At 45.8% G+C, this 18,906-nt stretch overlaps 1 protein-coding gene across 1 annotated transcript; it reads left to right on the top strand.

The window, feature by feature from the left end:
- Positions 1-3,972: 3,972 nt before the first annotated feature.
- On the top strand, positions 3,973-18,898 carry LOC132779782 (patched domain-containing protein 3-like). Its single transcript, XM_060783452.2, has 4 exons — positions 3,973-4,722; positions 7,110-7,231; positions 8,679-8,824; positions 17,136-18,898. Exons 1-4 carry the CDS (start codon positions 3,973-3,975, stop codon positions 18,656-18,658), a joined length of 2,541 nt encoding a protein of 846 aa, XP_060639435.2. The 3' UTR covers positions 18,659-18,898.
- Positions 18,899-18,906: the final 8 nt, after the last annotated feature.

Here is an 18,906-nt window from a genome sequence, read left to right as displayed (position 1 = left end):
TTCAGCTTTTGCCCCTGAATCCTTGAGAGGGGGAACATACGTTTTTCTTTCATTGGGTAATAGTTTTCTCGTTTCGTATTAGTTAATGGATGTGTCCAAAACAGTCTGCTCCAGTGTGTTAATCAAAATTAACATCTGGATGTCTTTAAACAGAAGCTGGGTGGCCATCTGTGATTAGTGCTTTGACTGTGCATTTCTGCATAGCAGGTAGCCCTTGGAATCTCTACCAAGTATATAACCTACACCAGAAAAACTGGAAAAAATATTTATTTATTTATTTATTTAAAACATTTATATTCCACCCTTCTCACCACGCAAGGAACTCAGGGCAGAGCACAACATATATACAGCAAACATTCAATGCCGGGACATAAAACCTTAAATATACACAAACATTGGAAGTGATCTAATATTGCTAGGAAGGGAGTTCCATAGCTGGGGCAATCACTGAGAAGGCCCTGTCTCTCGTCCCCACCAAACTTGCCTGTGACGGTGGTGGGACCGAGAGCAGGGCCTCCCCAGAAGATTGTCTATTGTCAAAGGCTTTCATGGCCAGAATCACTCAGTTGTTGCATCTGTGGCAAGCATCCTCAGCGGTCGTGAGATCTTAGTCTTCATGGTTGTTCGTAAAGGGAGATGCATTCGGACAGGTAAATTGACAAAGGACCCTTTCACATTACACAGTTATAGCACTATGAGCCTGTTTTAATTGCCATGATTCCGTTGATGGAATCTATCGGACGAGGAAGGCACCTTCCCAGGTGTTTTCTGGAGATCCCATTCTGTGTCCAGTTTCTGCCTCGCCATTATTCCTGCACTCCACTGGCCACTAAACTGTCATTTCCAAGGCAGTCAAGGTAGTATCATGCTTTGAATGTGCTTTGAATGTTGGGTGATGAGACTCTAGAGACCAGGAACCCAATCCCTGCTCAGCCATAGAAACCTACTGGGTAACTTTGGGCATCATATTCTCTCAACCTCAGAGGAAGGTAGAGGCAAACCTCTTCTGAGAAAATCTCACCAAGAAACCCCGCCCCCCAATTGATAATAGGTTGGAGAGGACTTGAAAGTACATAGGAGCATTACACTACAGTGTCAGGACCCCTGGGGGCGGGGGTCATGAGGGGGTTTCAGAGGGGTCACCAAAGACAATCAGAAAGCACATATTTCTGATGGTCTTAGGAACCCCTTTGGCAAAGAAGGCTGAAGATGTCTGTCCTTCTCTTCCTTTTTGGAAACAGACAGTAGTGAATCCGCCCACCAAAAGCCTTCCTCTGCTGTGATTGCCCTCCCTCTCAGCCAAGGGGAGGGCTGTTTCTGAGACTCCAAGTGGGGAGGGGATAGTAGGCATGCTCAGCACATGGCAGAGTAGTGCACGGCGCAAGGGAGAGTGTGTGAGGCTGGAGGGAGGATCAGAAGTTCCTTCAAGGCAGGGAGGAAAGTGCCTGCACAATGTGGGACTGAGAGTGGCCTGGCAGTATCATAAGAAGGAGCAGCAGAAGCAATTTATGTAATTTATTAATGCTCTCATTAGAAAATGCATAGGCCCGTAGCCAGGATTTTGATTCAGGGGGGCTGAGTTTGTTTCGGGGGGGGGGGCTGAGTCTGAGTGAAAAAGGGTCTACCCTAGCAAACCTTTTGTATCGTTACCCCAATAGCCCCATGCATATGGGATATATTGAATATGGTGATCAGATCATGATATGAATAAACATAACAGTTTAAATAATGCACCAGTAAGGCCTTTTTGCGAACCACCATGAGAATTTCGGGGGGGGGGGGGCTGAAGCCCCTCAAGCCCCCCCCCCCCCCCCCGCTACATGCCTGTGGGTGAACTTCAACTCATAAAATCATGGGGCAATCCTCCCCAAACCCTGCAAGTATTTAAAGTTGGCCACATTGGGTCTGTGTGCCAAGTTTGGTCCAGAGCCATCATTGTTTGAGTCCACAGTGCTCTCTGGATGGAGGTGAACTACAACTCCTAAATTCCAGCTCAATGCCACCAAACCCTTCTGGTATTTTCTGTTGGTCATGGGAGTTGTGTGTGGCAAGATTGGTTCAATTCCATCATTGGTGGAGTTCAGTAGGCTCTTTGAACTCCACCGCAAACTCCACCAGTGTTCATATTTGGGCATATTGAGTATTTGTGCCAAGTTTGGTCCAGATTCATCAGTGTTTTTCCCCTAAAGCACTGTCAATTCCTCCCAAACTTGGAGTTCTGTGTGCCAAGTTTGGTCCAGATCTATCATTCGTGGGGGTCTGTGGAAGTCAGAGCTGAAGTGGTTGAAATCCCATCATCCATTGTCCATACTCCCCCAAACATATTGTTTTTTGTGATTAATCACTACGCTTTAATTATATTCAATTTGTAATAATGAAAATATATATCCTGCATATCAGTATTTTCTGTGAGTCATGAGAGTTATGTGTGCCAGGTTTGATTCAATTCCATTGTTGGTGAAATTCAGAATGCTCTTTGATTGCAACTACAACTGCCAAATGATAAAATAAATCCCCCACCCAACTCCACCAGTATTCAAATTTGGGCGTATTGGGTACAGACTACTGCAATGCGCTATACGTGGGGTTGTCTTTGAAGAGTGACTGGAAGCTTCAAATGGTCCAACGAACGGCAGTCAGATTGCTAACAGGAGTGGCGCTCAGAGAGCGTACAACTCTTCTGTTGCACCAGCTCCACTGGCTGCCAGTTTGCTACTGGGCACAATTCAAAGTGCTGGCTTTAGCCCATAAAGCCCTAAACAGTTCTGGGCCAACTTACATGTCTGAATGCATCTCCCCTTATGAGCCATCTAGGACCTTAAGATCGTCTGGGGAGACCCTGCTCTCGTTATCACCTTCATCACAAGTACGTCTGGTGGAGACGAGAGACAGGCCCTTCTCGGTGGTGGCCCCTTGGCTGTGGAATGCACTCCCTATAGATATTAGATCAGCCCCTCCCTTTTAAAATTCCGGGGAAAAAGTATTTTTTGCTTTTTGAGCAAGCATTTGCAAATTCAGATTAACTGACATAGGAAAATGGAACGACTAAACAATGAGTGCAGACATTTTTAACAAGGAGACACTATGAATGTATATTTTATTGATTTGTTTAGTTTTTATTACGTTATGTTTTTAATTGTATTTATGACATTATAAGCATTTAATTTTGCCCTGTTAACCGCCTTGAGTTGCTGAGAAAGGCAGTATACAAATAAAGTAAATAAATGAATGAATGAATATTTCTGCCAAATTTGAAAACACATCCTGCGTATCGGATATTTACATTACGATTGTGACAGTTATGCAGAAGCAATGAAAATAATTTTATGGTTTGGGGGCCACCCCAACCTGAAGAATGGTGTTAAGGGGTCACGGCATTAGGAAGGTTGAGAAACAGTGTGATAGATGGGAAATATTGCTCATTTTGACCTCTGATAGGTTGACTTTAAGGGGAGGGGGGTGGTCCTTATGTTGGAAAGGACAAGGAAGGGAAGTACAGCTTGATCCTGGCAAGTTTTGGGTGAGAGGAGGCAAGTTATAGTTCCCCTTGAATGTTACACCTAAATAGATTAGGCTTGGGCCAATTTGGGTCCTCCCAGCGTTTTGGACTCCAACTCCCACCATTCCTAACAGCCTCAGGCCCCTTCCTTTCCCCCCTCAGCCGCTTAAGCGGCTGAGGGGGAAAAGGAAGGGGCCTGAGGCTGTTAGGAATGGTGGGAGTTGGAATCCAAAACGCTAGGAGGACTGAATTTGGCCCAGGCCTGTCTCAGGGTCTACTTGTATTTCGGGTGAGAGATGACAGGCCGCCCAGAGTGGTAGGCTTTCAACGAACGGATGGCTGGGAAGGGCCGTTGGCTTGGCCTTCGTATTCCACCCGTGTTGGAATCCCGACGGCTGGAGCTTCCGAGAAAGAACGGGCGGAGGAAGCCAAGCCAACGGTGCCCGGGGCTCCCGGGGGCAGATGTGGGGGCGATGTCGGGGCGGCGGTACCACACGGACTGCCTGGAGCGGCCCCTGTCGCGCTCCTTACGGGCGCTGGGCGCCTGCGTGGGCTCGCATCCGTGGGCCTTCCTGCTGGTGCCTGTGCTGCTGGCGGGGGCGCTGGGCAGCGGGTTCATCCTGGTCCCCGAGCGGGAGAGCAAAGACCTGGAGCTGCAGTTCACGCCGGTGGACGGGCCGGCCAAGGAGGAGCGCCGCATCGTGCAGGAGCACTTCCCCACCGACGACGCGCAGCGCTTCTCCGGCCAGCGGCTCAGCAGCCCCGGCACCTACGCCACCCTCGTGGCCGTGTCCAACGGCTCCCTCCTGACCCGCCAGGCCTTGGCGGAGCTGCTGGCGCTGGACGCGGCGGTGCGGGCGGTGCGGAACCGCGACGGGAAGGCCTTCGCGGACCTGTGCGCGCGGCGGAGCGGGCGCTGCTGGGAGCCCAGTCCGCTCTTCGACCTCCTGCAAGGGGACCCCCGCCGCATCGAGGCGCTCCTGCCCAACCTCACCTTCCCGCTCTTCCAAAGGCGCTTCTTCCTGGGCTACTTCCTCGGGGGGCTCACCTTGGGGCCCGGGGAGGAGGTGGCGCGCCCCGTCCAGGCGGCCAAGGCCCTGCGCTTCTTCTACTTCCTCCAGGAGGACCGCGAGGACGCCAAGCAGGCCAGCGAGCGATGGCTCGAGAGCTTCCTCGACAGCGCGCCCCGCCTCATCCGCGCCCTCAACCACACCGGCCTCCAGGTAGGGCCGCCCTCTCCCTCCCTCTCTCCCTCCCTCCACCTCGCCTCCTGAGCTTTGGCCCACATCGGCGCTGGCATCGCTCATGGCCAGGCATGTAGCGGGGGGGGGGGGGGGGGGAGGGGCTTGAAGGGCTTCAGCTCCCCCCCCCCCCCCCGAAGTTCTCATGGTGGTTCGCTAAAAGGCCTTTGTTGTTGTTCATTCGTTCAGTCGTCTCCGACTCTTCGTGACCTCATGGACCAGTCCACGCCAGAGCTCCCTGTCGGCCGTCACCACCCCCAGCTCCTTCAAGCTCAGTCCAGTCACTTCAAGGATGCCATCCATCCATCTTGCCCTCGGTCGGCCCCTCTTCCTTTTGCCTTCCACTTTCCCCAGCATCATTGTCTTCTCTAGGCTTTGGTGTCTCCTCATGATGTGGCCAAAGTACTTCAACTTTGTCTCTAGTATCCTTCCCTCCAATGAGCAGCCGGGCTTTATTTCCTGGAGGATGGACTGGTTGGATCTTCTCGCAGTCCAAGGCACTCTCAGAACTTTCCTCCAACACCACAGCTCAAAAGCATCGGCCTTACTGGTGCATTATTTAAACCAGTGTTTCTCAACCTGGGGGTCGGGACCCCTGAGGGGGTCGCAGGGGGATGTCAGAGGGGTCACTGAAGAGCATCAGAAAACATAGTATTTTCTGTTGGTCATGGAGGGTTCTGTGTGGGAAGTTTGGCCCAATTCTATCTTTGATGGGGTTAAGAATGCCCTTTGATTGGAGGTGAACTATATATCCCAGCAACAACAACTCCCAAATGTCAAGGTCTGTTTTCTCCAAACCAGTGTTTACATTTGGACATATTTAGTATTTGCCTGCTCATGGCTATGCAATGATGAGAGGTAGGTAGGTCTGGACGAACGTGGCCCCCCAGATGTAATAGTATGATAGCCAGAGGTGGCCCTAGGTAATTTTCAATGGTAAGCAAACAGTATTTTGGTGCCCCCCACCACCAATCACTGATATATATTTTCTGTTCATCGTGGGAGTTCTGTATGCCATATTTGGTTCAATTCCATCATTGGTGGAGTTCAGAATGCTCTTTGATTGTAGGTGAACTATGCATCCCAGTAACTACAACTCGCATATGTCAAGGTCTATTTTCCTCCAAGAGCACCTCAAGAGCGCCCCTAGGCAAAATCAACTATACCGCAAATGCTTACTTTGCGTAAGGGGTTGAGCCACCCCTGATGATAGCTGGATCCAGAAGCTCCGAGCGTTACGGAGATGCCGCATCACTCCCCTTTAGCTAATGTAAGCCAGGCCAGAGACAGGTAATATAGAATATAGAAGACTTCTTTAATGGTGAAACCCTAACCCTTACCCAGTACTGTACTGTAAGCCAAAGCCTAACCCCTTACACTAACCCTTACCCTAACCCTGAACCATACCATAAGCCTAAGCCTAACCCCTTGCCCTAAACCTTATCCTAACCCTTACCCTAACCATTACGCTAACCCAAACCCTAACCCTTACCATAACCTGAAGCGTACCGTAAGCCTAAACCGAACCCCTTACCCTAACCCAAACCTTAAACCTTACCCTAACCCTGAACCGTACTGTAAGCCTAAGCCTAACCCCTTACCCTAACCCAGGGGTCCTCAAACTTTTTAACCAGAGGGCCAAGTCACAGTCCATAGTCCAACTGTTGAAGGGCCAGATTATAATTTTAAAAAATCATAAATGTATTGTCGAAGGCTTTCATGACTGGAATCACTGGGTTGTTGTAGGTTTTTTCGGACTATATGGCCATGGTCTAGAGGCATTAGACCATGGCCATATAGCCTGAAAAAACCTACAACAACCCAAAACATAAATGAATTCCTATGCACACTGCACATATCTTATTTGTAGTGCAAAAACACTTTAAAACAATACAATAATTAAAATGAAGAACAGTTTTAACAAATCTAAACTTATTAGTATTGCAGGTGCCCAAGCATGGTCTAGAAAAAGAAGAAGCATTGGTGATCATGTTGGAAGCATACACTGGAAAATGTCAGAAGAAAATCAGCTTGTGTTCTGTAGATTATAGCAACACTTTGATTGTTTAGATCATGAAAAACTTTGGATCACTCTTAAAGAAATGGATGGGCCATTACATTTTATTATTCTGAGAGTACCATACATGCAAGTCAAGAGGCTACTTTTGGGGCAGAATAGAAAGAGACAGAATGGTTTCCAACTGGCAAGGGCATCAGGCAAGGCTGCATTTTGTCACCCTCCCAACAATCACAATAGTTTTGTGTGCTTGATACAGCCTATTTTTTAAGCCCTTGCGAACACTGAAAAATACAGGAGTCAAAATATGTCATGGTTTATCTTCCTTTTTTTCTTGCCCCCAACTTGATAGGTGGTCTATTTTACCTCATTATCCAGACAGAAGGAATTTGAAAAACTTGCCGAGGATGTGATCCCATTGGTGACTGTTGCGTATTTTTTAACAATCTTATTTTCAATATTATCATGTTCAAGGTAACCTTTCACATTATTCTTGGGAGGAAGGGGGAAATCTGTTTTCCTTATCATTGTAGTTGTGTGTCTTCCCAAATGTGTTTATCCTGTTGTTGCAAGTGTAGAGGCAATACATATTAAATGTAATCCTACACATCTCTACTCCTAAGTGAGGTTTTAGTACTAAGAAAGTATGGTAGATGAATGCACCTAGTCTACCAAAATATGTTTTGCTTATGACATTTATTTATTTACTTACTTACTTACTTTACTTCTATACTGCTGTTCTCAGCCCGAAGGCGACTCACAGCGGTTCACAAAACACAGAACACAGCAAAATTCAACATCAATATAAAACATTTTGGGACAGATGGGGTTAAGAGGGCTTCACCTTTTCTGGACTTGTCTTGCTTGACTTTAATCTTCCTACAGCCTCATAGGAAAAATGGAGCCATGCAAGGATAAAGATCCAGCCTGCTGAAGCAATTCCAAGTCAGCGTTGTGAGACTCATGGAATTGATATATCTTTGTCTTGTTCTGCATTGTAAAAGTTCAAGCTCAAGGCAATGTTTCAAAGCCTAGAGCAGCATTCCTCAACTTGGGGGGCAGGACCCCGGGGGGGGGGTCATGAGGGGATGTCGGAAATGTTGCCAGAAACCATCAGAAAATACAGTATTTCTGTTAGCTATGGGGATTCTGTGTGGGAAGTTTGGCCCAACTCTATCATTGGTGGGGTTAAAAATGCCCTTTGATTGGAGGTGAACTATAAATCCCAGCAACGACAACTCCCAAATGTCAAGGTCTATTTTCTCCAAACCAGTGTTTACATTTGGACATATTTAGTATTTGTGCCAAGTTTGACCCAGATCTATCATTGTTTGAGTCTACAGTGCTCTCTCGATGTAGGCGAACTACAACTCCAAAACATAAAGTCAATGCTCATCCAACCCAGTATTTTCTGTTGTTCATGGGAGTTCTGTGTGCCAAATTGGGTTCAGTTCCATCGTTGGTGGAGTTCAGAATGCTCTTTGTTTGTAGGTAAACTATAAATCCCAGCAACTACAACTCCCAAATCACAAAATCAACCCCCCCCCCAAACCCCACCAGTATTCAAATTTGGGTGTATCGCGGATATGTGCCAAATTTGGTCCAGTGAATGAAAATATATCCTGCAAATCAGATATTTACATTGCAATTCATAACAGTAGCAAAATTACAGTTATGAAGTAGCAATGAAAATAATCTTATGGTTGGAGGTTACCACAATATCAGAAACTGTATCAAGGGGTCATGGCATTAGGAAGGCTGAGAACCACTGGCCTGGAGATTGGTATCAGTACATGTTCCATGTAGCAACTGTAGGTGGCATTGTAGTTTTGTTCAAGAAGGCAGAGGCATGTCGAATGAATCAGAATTCTGTTAGATTCTTCACTTTTATAAACCAGGTTCTTTTTAATCTGTTTTGCAGGTTAGACAATGTCCGGACAAAAGTATGGGTCGCAGCTTTCGGGGTGATGTCATCAGGATTAGCTGTCCTCAGCAGTTTTGGCTTGTTGTTGTTTTGTGGTGTGCCCTTTGTTATCACAGCTGCAAATTCACCATTTCTTATACTTGGTAAGTGAGCATGTCCATAAATTGTTTCTACCTTCTGCATAAGATATTTGGTGAACATCTTGTGAACATGAAGGAACTTACATCCAGTTCCTTAACCGACAAAAGTTCTATATTATCGTCGTTTCTCAGAATTGTCCTTCTTAGGATGTAGTTCTTTGTTAACATATCTGCCAGGAATAATTCCTTTTGATTTCAATGGAATGAATATCTGAGAATACATTAATAGGATCATGCTGTATAATGCAAATCCAGTTTATTTTTCTGCCAGACACTAATGTTACACTTGAACTGCATCTTCCTTTTTTATTTCTTCCTCTTATCTTGCTTTTCACAGAAAGCCATAGACTGAGATTTGCATTTTTGCACATACAGATTTTTGATCTTGTTGCTTCTCACATAAGATAGCTTTTCCCATTTAATAATACACAGAAAGAGAAAGTCGTTTTTTTCCAGCAAAAGTACAGTCTTCCCCATTTCATGGCCCTTTGTATTCTGAAGGCAAATCCATATTTGATATTTTCACAATAACAGACCAAGTTGAAATCGGTTAAGGTTACACCGACAATTTTGATTGACTCCTTCTGCAGGAAAAAACACACATTTTAGACTATATTCATTCACTATATATATTAACAAATATCAGGTTGGGGCCCAAATTGTTCCTCCTACCTAATACGGTCACAGTTACATGTACAATAGAGTCTCTCTTATCCAACCTTCACTCATCCAACATTCTGTATTTTCCAATGCAATCTGCCTCCCGCCTGGAATAATGTCCAGGGTGGGAGAAAGAAAGAACCCTTGTCTGTTTTGGTGCTAAATTCATAAATACAGTAATTACTACATAATGTTACTGTGTATTGAACTGCCTTTTTTCTGTCAATTTGTTGTAAAACATGATGTCTTGGTGCTTAATTTGTAAAATCATAACATAATTTGACGTTTAATAGACTTTCCCTTAATCCCTCCTTATTATCCAACATTTTCACTTATCCAGTGTTCTGCCGGCCCATTTATGTCGGATAATTTGTATGTTCCCTTCATACAAATTGAGAAAAGAGGCATTTTATAATCAGTTGTTCCTCCAAGGAAGGGTATGCTCCTAACATTTGATTTAGGAGTTCACAGAACCATGTAGCACTACAAGCTGGTTAACTTCATTTCTCAACATTCCTCATTACTGGCTAAGCTGGCTAAGGCTGCTGGGGTTTCCCGCCCAATGACATCTAGATGAGCATGTGATTCTTATCTCTGATTTAATAAATACAATGACATACGTATAATCAGCAATGCATAAAAATCTCATTAATAAAATTATAAAAAATTGAAAATTATAAAATTCCTAAAACACAGAGGAACCTGCCAACTGGCTATATGTCATAACAATCAAAGTATGGTCCAGTGCTATCAATGTTTCCCTACGTGTCTGTGCTGTGAATGCGCACTAATGGTACTTCTGCGCATGCGCAGCCTCGCTTCGGAATCTTCAGTTAATTTTTAAAAAGAAAAGCGGTTGGCCCCGCGCACACTCCCCAGGATAGCATAAATAGCCCGCGGCTGGCCAACCGCCTCCAGATCTCTTCATCCGCGCTAAAGCCAGCAAGCTCGGATCTTCTCTCATCTCAGATCAATTCTTTTATTATTTTATTATTATTTATCTCTGCTAAATAGCACAGATGTCTAATACAAAAAGCTTCAAACGTTGCTCTGCCTGCCAGGGCAACTTTCCAGACAATGATGCTCATTCCTTATGCATCGCATGCCTCGGTGAAGGACATTTAACACAAGCTTGTGCGATCTGCCAGTCCTTCACACCAAAGACGAGGAAAAACAGGGAGATCCGTTTAAAGGCTGCCTTGTATGAACGGGCGCTTCTCCCTGACCTTTATCAAAATAATAGCCAAAAAGAGCAAGCCTTACCTGCAATGGCGGCCCAATCGGGTGCCATAAAGAAATCCAAGAAAACCAAGGCTTCCCAAAGCAAAACGGCCGTTGCTAAGTTCCCGAAGGCCGTAGAAACCGAGGCCACAGCTTCCAAGACAGCCTCTCCCTTTGAGAAGGGAAGCGAGACTCCTCCACGTGGCTCCAAAGCTAGAACGGAGCCAGCATCGACCTCCGCTCGCCCCGTGCGAGCAAGGGAGGAAAGTGAAACTGAAAGAGGGCCGAGGCCGGCTGGAGCACGCCCCGCGCGTGCGCAGGAGGAGACTTTGACGCCTCCTATGCCTACACTCTCGGCGCCGGCTCCTCCTACAGCTCAAGAGGCAGGTTCTGGGGAGGAGCCAGGACGGGCGCCCATGGCAACGCTTCCCTCGGCGTCGGGGATGCCTGTTGCCGCCTCGACGTCAGGGATGCCAGTCGCTGGGACCCAGTCTCGGCGTCGTGCGCGCGCTCCCTCGCGCACTCATAAGCGAAAAAGGGGACGCAGGGATTCCAGCTCCAGCGACTCCTCCTCATCTACTTCCTCAACTTCATGTTCTGACTCCTCATGTTCTGCAAGGGTGCGCAGGCGTGCACGCGCCCGCAGGGCCAGGTCTGCTTCATCCACACATTCCTCCCGATGGAGAGAAAGAGGTGAAAGAGATCTTCCTCTCCCTCATCCAGGGGTCTATGAAATTACCCCCCAAGGAAGATTTATTTACTGTGGCCCTCCTCCTATGCCACCAAACCAGAAGGTTACTCACCATCCAAGACATAAAAATAAAGATTGTAGATTACTGCAACATCAAGAGACTTTCCCTATGCATGTTAGACATGAGCATCAGGGAAACTGCTATTCTCAAAGGAATACTCCATTGCCATCTATTGCTGAGGATCAACATTCTCTTGACAATGTGGACTCTGATTCTTCGGTGGAAGTGATGGACTCTTCAAATGTGGGGAAGGACAAGGACTCAAATGTAAACCGTGCTGAGGACTATAATAAATTTGCACAGATGATTGGAAGAATGATAACTGCCCTGGGCATTGTTACTCCTAAACCAGTTTCCACAGTGGACGATCCCATGTTTCCATCTGAAGAGCAGGATAATTCCCCATCCATGTTGCTTCCAACTCTGCCTTACCTGTTAAAGCTAACTAAGGTCCCCGACATGTCTCCGTCGGTTGCCCCTGCTGTTCCAAAGAGGGTAGATCTCCTTTACAAAGTGGATCTCTCAGTGGCACGCTGGATTGCCCACCCCACTCCACCTAACACGGTGGTGGCGGAGGCAGCTAGGTCAAAGAGGCCTAAGAAGTATTCTATTACACCCCCGGATAAGGAGGGCAAAAAGATTGATTCCCTTGGGAAGAAAGTCCATGTAGCTGCGGGGTTGTTCGCTAGGATGGCTCATTATGCGACCTTTATGAGCGGATACCAGAGTTTTCTCTGGAATAGAATGCTGCCTTTTATTGATCTCCTGCCGGCTGAAGACCGTCGTCTTCCTAAGGCGTACCAGGCAGAAGCTCTTATTCTTTCTAGATTCCAGAAAGACTTTGCCAAGCATATGGCAGAGGCATCCGGTAAACTTCTCGCCTCAGCCACGGCTATAAGACGCCATGCGTGGCTTCGTGCCTCCACTTTATCGGAAGAAAGCCGCTTGTTGGCGGAAGACCTCCCTATGAATGAGGGGGGTCTTTTTGATCCAACAACAGACGAAAAGATTAAACATTCACGGGAGGTCCTACAAGCAGCTAAATACCCGTACCCATACCCATGGCAGCCAGGTAACCAACAGAAGCCTCGTTGGCAGCAGACGTCACCATTTTACCGTAGGACAAATTACAATGGGTACAATGCTAATCAGACAAATAGGAATACTTCTTCCAAGTTCCAGTTTAATCGTAAACAGAATTATGGTTCGAAGTCTAGGTATCAACCATACCAATCTAAGGCCAAGAACACAGGGAATTCAAGACGTCGTCTTTGACGACTCCTCTATTGGTGTTAGTCAGCAACCCAGGGTTATTTCATCTGACCCTTCCTTACCTGTTGGCCACATTTGGTATAAAGATAGACTTAGACCATTTACGCACGCATGGGCTGCGATTACCACCGATAGGTGGGTCCTCCAAATTATTGAGGAGGGTTATTCAATAGAGTTTGTTTCATTGCCCCCGTTGGGCCATTTGGAAGCAAGTCCTGAGTCTCCAGCATTGCTGGAAGAGGTTGAAACACTTTTGGCTAAAGGGGCTATTTCTCCTATAGACCGTTCTATGTTTGGTGAATGTTTCTTTTCTCGTTATTTTTTAGTAACTAAAAAAAGTGGTGGTTTGCGTCCAATTCTAGATTTAAGGGGAGTGAACATGTACATTGATTCCAGGAAGTTTCGCATGGTATCTCTCTCTATGATCCTCCCTCTTCTAAATAAAGATGTTTGGTTCGCTACAATTGATTTGAAGGACGCATATTTTCATATTTCTATGGCTGAGCATCATAGGAAATATCTCGCCTTCATGGTTGGAGACCGGGCCTTCAGTTTTAACGTCCTGCCTTTTGGCCTTACCACAGCTCCTAGGGTCTTCACAAAGTGTATGGCGGTGATCGCTGCTCACCTCAGGACTAGGGGCATTACGGTTTATCCGTATATAGATGATTGGCTGTTGGTAGCGAAATCATGTGATCGCCTGCATGTACACATTGATATAACACTCTCTCTTCTCCAGTCCCTAGGCCTCGTGGTAAACACAGCAAAGTCCCATCTGCTACCTACCCGCAGGATTCAGTTTATTGGAGCGATCTTGGACTCAGCTCAACAGAAGGCGTTCCTACCAGAGGACCGGTTTACGTCGCTCAAGTCCCTGACTGCGCGAATCCTCTGTTCAGAAAGGGTGTCAGCAAAGAAAATTCAAGTGTTACTGGGGCATATGGCGTCTACGACTGCAGTCACGCCGTATGCCCGGTTGCGGTTCAGACCCATTCAGAATTGGTTTCTGTCGGTTTTCCGCCCTGGCCTGGACAACCCCCATGCGCGGTTGCACATGCCGGAAGAAGTGCGGCGTTCTCTATTGTGGTGGACAGAACCAAACAATGTATCTGCGGGTCTGCCTTTCCAGCTTCCCGACCCAACAAGTGTTGTCACAACAGATTCCTCTTTGAGGGGATGGGGCGGCCATTACGAAGGTCTTACTGCCCAGGGTGTGTGGACCCCAGAGGAGTCAACAGCCCATATAAACATACTAGAATTGCTTGCAGTAGAAAAGGCGTTAAAATCATTCGAGATGGCACTGTTGGGCAAGGTAGTGCAGGTGGTTACGGACAATACGACAACAATGTTTTACATAAACAAGCAAGGAGGGACAAAGTCTCAGACTCTGTCGAGGTTAACAATGCACATCTGGGAATGGTGTATAGCAAGAGAGATTTACCTGATGGCCGTTCACCTCCCAGGGGAGGAGAACACTCTGGCGGACGAGTTAAGCAGGGCCCCCATGTCACACCACGAATGGTCTATCGATCAAAAGGAACTCAGTACGATCTTCAGGATCTGGGGAGTCCCGAAAATAGATTTGTTCGCGTCTCGAGAGAACGCGAAGTGTCCCCTATATTGTGCACGAAGGAGAGCAGCTCTAGAACAGGGGTGCCTGGGGGATGCGTTCCTTCTCAAATGGAACGGAGATTACCTCTACGCGTTTCCTCCTTTTCCACTGTTGACGAAGGTCATTTCAAAACTACGGAGGGACGGGGGGAACTGCATTCTAGTGTCACCATGGTGGCCCCGCCAACCATGGTTCTCACTTCTTCTCGAGATGTCCAGAGGGAGGTACAGACGTCTGTCGAACAGGACAGACCTACTGACATCACAGGGCGGACAGGTTCTTTACCCGGACGTCCACATGTTGAGGCTCACTGCTTGGAGGATCACCCCAGACAGCTAGAACCATCTTTGAATATATCTAGTAAGGTTAGAGTTATACTAGATGCAGCGCAAAAGCCATCGACTAAGCGCTCCTATGTATATAAGTGGGCACGTTACTCCAAGTTTATGAAGGAACAGGGCCATGATCCCGTTAGAGCGTCAACCTCTGCAGTGTTAGATTTCTTAGCTTCGTTATCAGATTCAGGTTTATCAGTATCATCCCTTAAGTGTTACCTGGCGGCCATATCTTGGTACAGGAGGAAAGAGGGTATGCCCTCCCTCTTTGCAGATTATTTAGTAAAGCTTTTTCTTAAAGGGTGCGGGAACATTAAGCCAACAGTAGTCCCGATTATCCCTTCGTGGAGCCTGGAGGTTGTCCTTTCATCCCTTCAAAGTGCGCCTTATGAACCTATGGCAACATGCAATATGTCACATCTTTCTTGGAAAACTTCTTTCCTAGTGGCGATAACGTCAGCTCGACGTGTTAGTGAACTTTGCGCACTTAGATCGGATGAACCATACCTCCGGTTCCACAAAGATAAAATTGTGCTCCGCACGGACATTTCCTTTCTTCCCAAGGTGACATCTTTCTTTCATATGTCACAAGAGATTATTTTGCCATCCTTTTTCCAGAATCCTGTCTCCCCTTTGGAGCGTAGTCTTCATTTGTTAGATGTCCGCAGGGCCGTGGCGTTCTACCTTAGTAGAACGAAAGACGTCAGGAAAACACCAAAACTTTTTGTTAAGTATAGGAAGGACTCTTGCGGCCTCCCTGTATCATCGCAACGCCTGTCATCATGGATAGTCTCAGTGATCAAGTTGGCATATCAAAAATCTGGACGTGAGCTTCCTACAGGCGTAAGAGGCCATTCAACGAGAGCGATGTCTACTACGACAGCGTTTTGGAAGGGTGTGCCCTTGGATGCCATTTGTCGAGCCGCTACCTGGTCAACACCGTTGACGTTCGTATCACACTATAAGTTGGATCTCCAGGCCAAGAAGGACGCGGAATTTGGTCGTGCAGTCCTTTTTTCTGCGGTGGCATGACTCCCGCCGTCCAAGGTGGGTAGCTCGCTAGTCTTTTACCATTAGTGCGCATTCACAGCACAGACACGTAGGGAAAATGAGAGGTTGCTTACCTGTAACCGTAGTTTCCCTAGTGTTGTGCTGTGAATTCGCACGGCCCCGCCCATCCTCCCCGCAGTTGTCATGCCTCCTCCTTCTGGCTGCTTTAGCGGCGGAAGAGATCTGGAGGCGGTTGGCCAGCCGCGGGCTATTTATGCTATCCTGGGGAGTGTGCGCGGGGCCAACCGCTTTTCTTTTTAAAAATTAACTGAAGATTCCGAAGCGAGGCTGCGCATGCGCAGAAGTACCATTAGTGCGAATTCACAGCACAACACTAGGGAAACTACGGTTACAGGTAAGCAACCTCTCATATTCATCACATTGGCCATGGATTACTCAGCATCAAAGGCCTGTCTGAAGAGCCATATTTTCAGACTCACCCAGAAGGCCTGAAGAGAAGAGGCTAATCTAATTTCTTTAAGTAGGGTATTCCAGAGCCGGGAAGCCACCACCACTGAGAAGGCCTCTCTCTCATTCCCACCAACCTTTCTTGAGGCGGTAGTAGGACCGAAAGAAGGGCCTTCCCAGCAGATCTTAATGTCCACGCCAGTTAGTAGAAGGAGATGCAGTCTCGAAGATAGGTTGGACCCGAAGTGAATTATGTTCTCTCCATGTTCTCCAGCGTGACGCTGTGGTCAACTTTTGCTGGTAGTTAACCATAACTGATGAGATTGTTTTATGGTTTTAATAACTGTTTTGATATTTGATGATGTACTGTTTTTAATATGATTTATGTTTAAAGTATGGTTTTAATATTGTAGTTTTAAGGCATTGAATTTTTGCCATTATCTATGTGTAAACCGCTTTGAGTCCCCCTAGGGGTGAGAAAAGCGGTATATAAATGCTGTAAATAAATAAATAATAGTTGCACCGGAAAGCCAAAATATTCATAAAATTCTTTAGATATGTGTAGGTCCTCCAGTACAATCCTATATCAGCTTCTGGTAGATGTTGGCCATGGAGTTATGCTGAAGGACCTAGGGATTCCTAAAGAGGTGTTGTCTACAAGAGAAAGCAGTTGTTTTTTATTCTCAGTTTTTCTATACTAGTATGTTGTAAACCAGCATGAGTGTCCCGTCCCCCCGTCCCCCCCGGGGTTTGAAAGGCAGTATATAAATATAGTAAATAAATAAATAAATACTTTTGTGGAACCCCTAACTCTAGCAAATGTGGGGGACTGACTGTATTATTGGAGATGTGGAATGAACACATAGCAAATTAGTCTTTGTTACTTGTATTTAGGATTTCCAATAAATAAGTATTAATTCCTAAGCATGCCCAGTTTGCCTATACATTCTTCAAATGGGCATGTGTGTACTTATACCGTCTATTTCTAAACCTCCTTCTCTTAGGAATTGGAATTGATGATATGTTCATCCTGGTATCCTGCTGGCAACGTACGCAAGTAAAGCAAAGCATCAGAGAACGGATGGCTGACACTTACTCAGAAGCAGCCGTATCAGTTACCATCACAACTCTTACTGATGTTCTGGCCTTCTACATTGGAATTGCAACTGCCTTCCCGTCAGTTCAGTCATTTTGCATCTATACTGGGACAGCCTTCCTCTTCTGCTTCATTTACAACATGACATTCCTTGGAGCTATCCTTGCTCTAAATGGTAAAAGAGAAGAAAGCAACAGACATTGGCTCACCTTCAGGAAAATGGATCCTGAGCCTCAGGCTTCTCAGAGTTGTCTGTATCGTATGTGTTGCACGGGAGGATTTTTTGATAAGACAACTGGAACAGAGCTTGAACCCCCTATGAATGAATTCTTTAGAAGTTATTATGGGCCTTTCTTCATGAACAATTGGGCCAAGGCGTTTGTAGCAATCTTGTATTTTCTTTACATAGGGAGTAGTGTTTATGGGTGTATTCAAGTAGAAGAAGGTATGGATCTTCGACATGTAGCTGTTGATAATTCATACATCATTCCATATTATGACTTTGAAGAGGAATACTTTTCCAAGTATGGTCCAAGGATTATGGTTATTGTTACCGAAAGTGTAGCATATTGGGATCCATCTGTTCGTAATGATATTGAGTCCTGCATGAAGAAACTAGAAAATTCATCCGTCATAGAGGGGAATTTATCAGAGTCATGGCTCAGGATTTATGAAATGGTCACTTCGACAATATCTCTAAATATAAACAATCGCAATGATTTCATTGGAAATCTAGCTACCCTGTTTGGATTAAATCCTGAATATGAGTGGGATGTTAATTTTACTACTACTGAAATATCAGCTTCACGGTTTTTCATCCAAACAGTCAATGTTAGGACTGCAGTGGATGAGAAAAATCTCCTAATTGAACTAAGAGGCATTGTTGAAGACTGCAAGATTCCAATGATAGTTTATCATCCAGCTTTTATATTATATGATCAATTTCTTGTGATAATTGAAAACACCATTCAAAATGTTCTGATTGCAACTGGTGCCATGTTAGTGGTTTCCTTATTGCTGATTCCCAATCCTTTCTGCTGTTTATGGGTAACGTTTGCAATTGTATCTGTTATTGTCGGTGTGTCTGGTTACATGTTCTACTGGAACATTAATCTTGACTCCATATCTATGATCAACCTTGTTATCTCCATAGGATTTTCCGTAGATTACTCAGCACATATTTCTTATGCTTTTGTTTCCAGCGAGAAACTCCAAGTGAATGAGAAGGCAGTGGATGCCCTGTATCGACTTGGTTATCCTATAATACAGGCAGCTTTATCCACCCTTGTGGGAGTCTTTGTACTAGCATTGGCAAACACAATTGTCTTCAGAATCTGTTTTAAGATAATATTTCTAGTGATTATGTTTGGGCTTGCTCATGGTCTCCTTTTTATTCCTGTTTTCTTAACTTTCTTTAGAAGCTGTGCCTAATTGTTAAACAGACGGCATCAAAAACAATGATGTCAAAAGTCCCCGTGTTAAGGAGTGCCATATTTTTAGATCAAAACACTAGAAATGAGGCTACCGCTAATATGAAAAAAATCAATAACAGCTGCCGTAAATGCAAGGCCTTATGATCATGTGGCTTTTTAATGAACGAGGAAGGCATCTCACTAGGATTTCTTCTGTAGCACAAGAACTGCTCCTTAGCAAAGAATACCTATTTTCAGTAGAGCATA

Source organism: Anolis sagrei, chromosome 6 (genome assembly GCF_037176765.1).
Source record: "Anolis sagrei isolate rAnoSag1 chromosome 6, rAnoSag1.mat, whole genome shotgun sequence".
Taxonomy (NCBI): Eukaryota; Metazoa; Chordata; class Lepidosauria; order Squamata; family Dactyloidae; genus Anolis; species Anolis sagrei.
The sequence above is the reverse complement of the archived record's forward strand: the minus strand, read 5'-3'. Positions and strand labels throughout refer to the sequence as shown.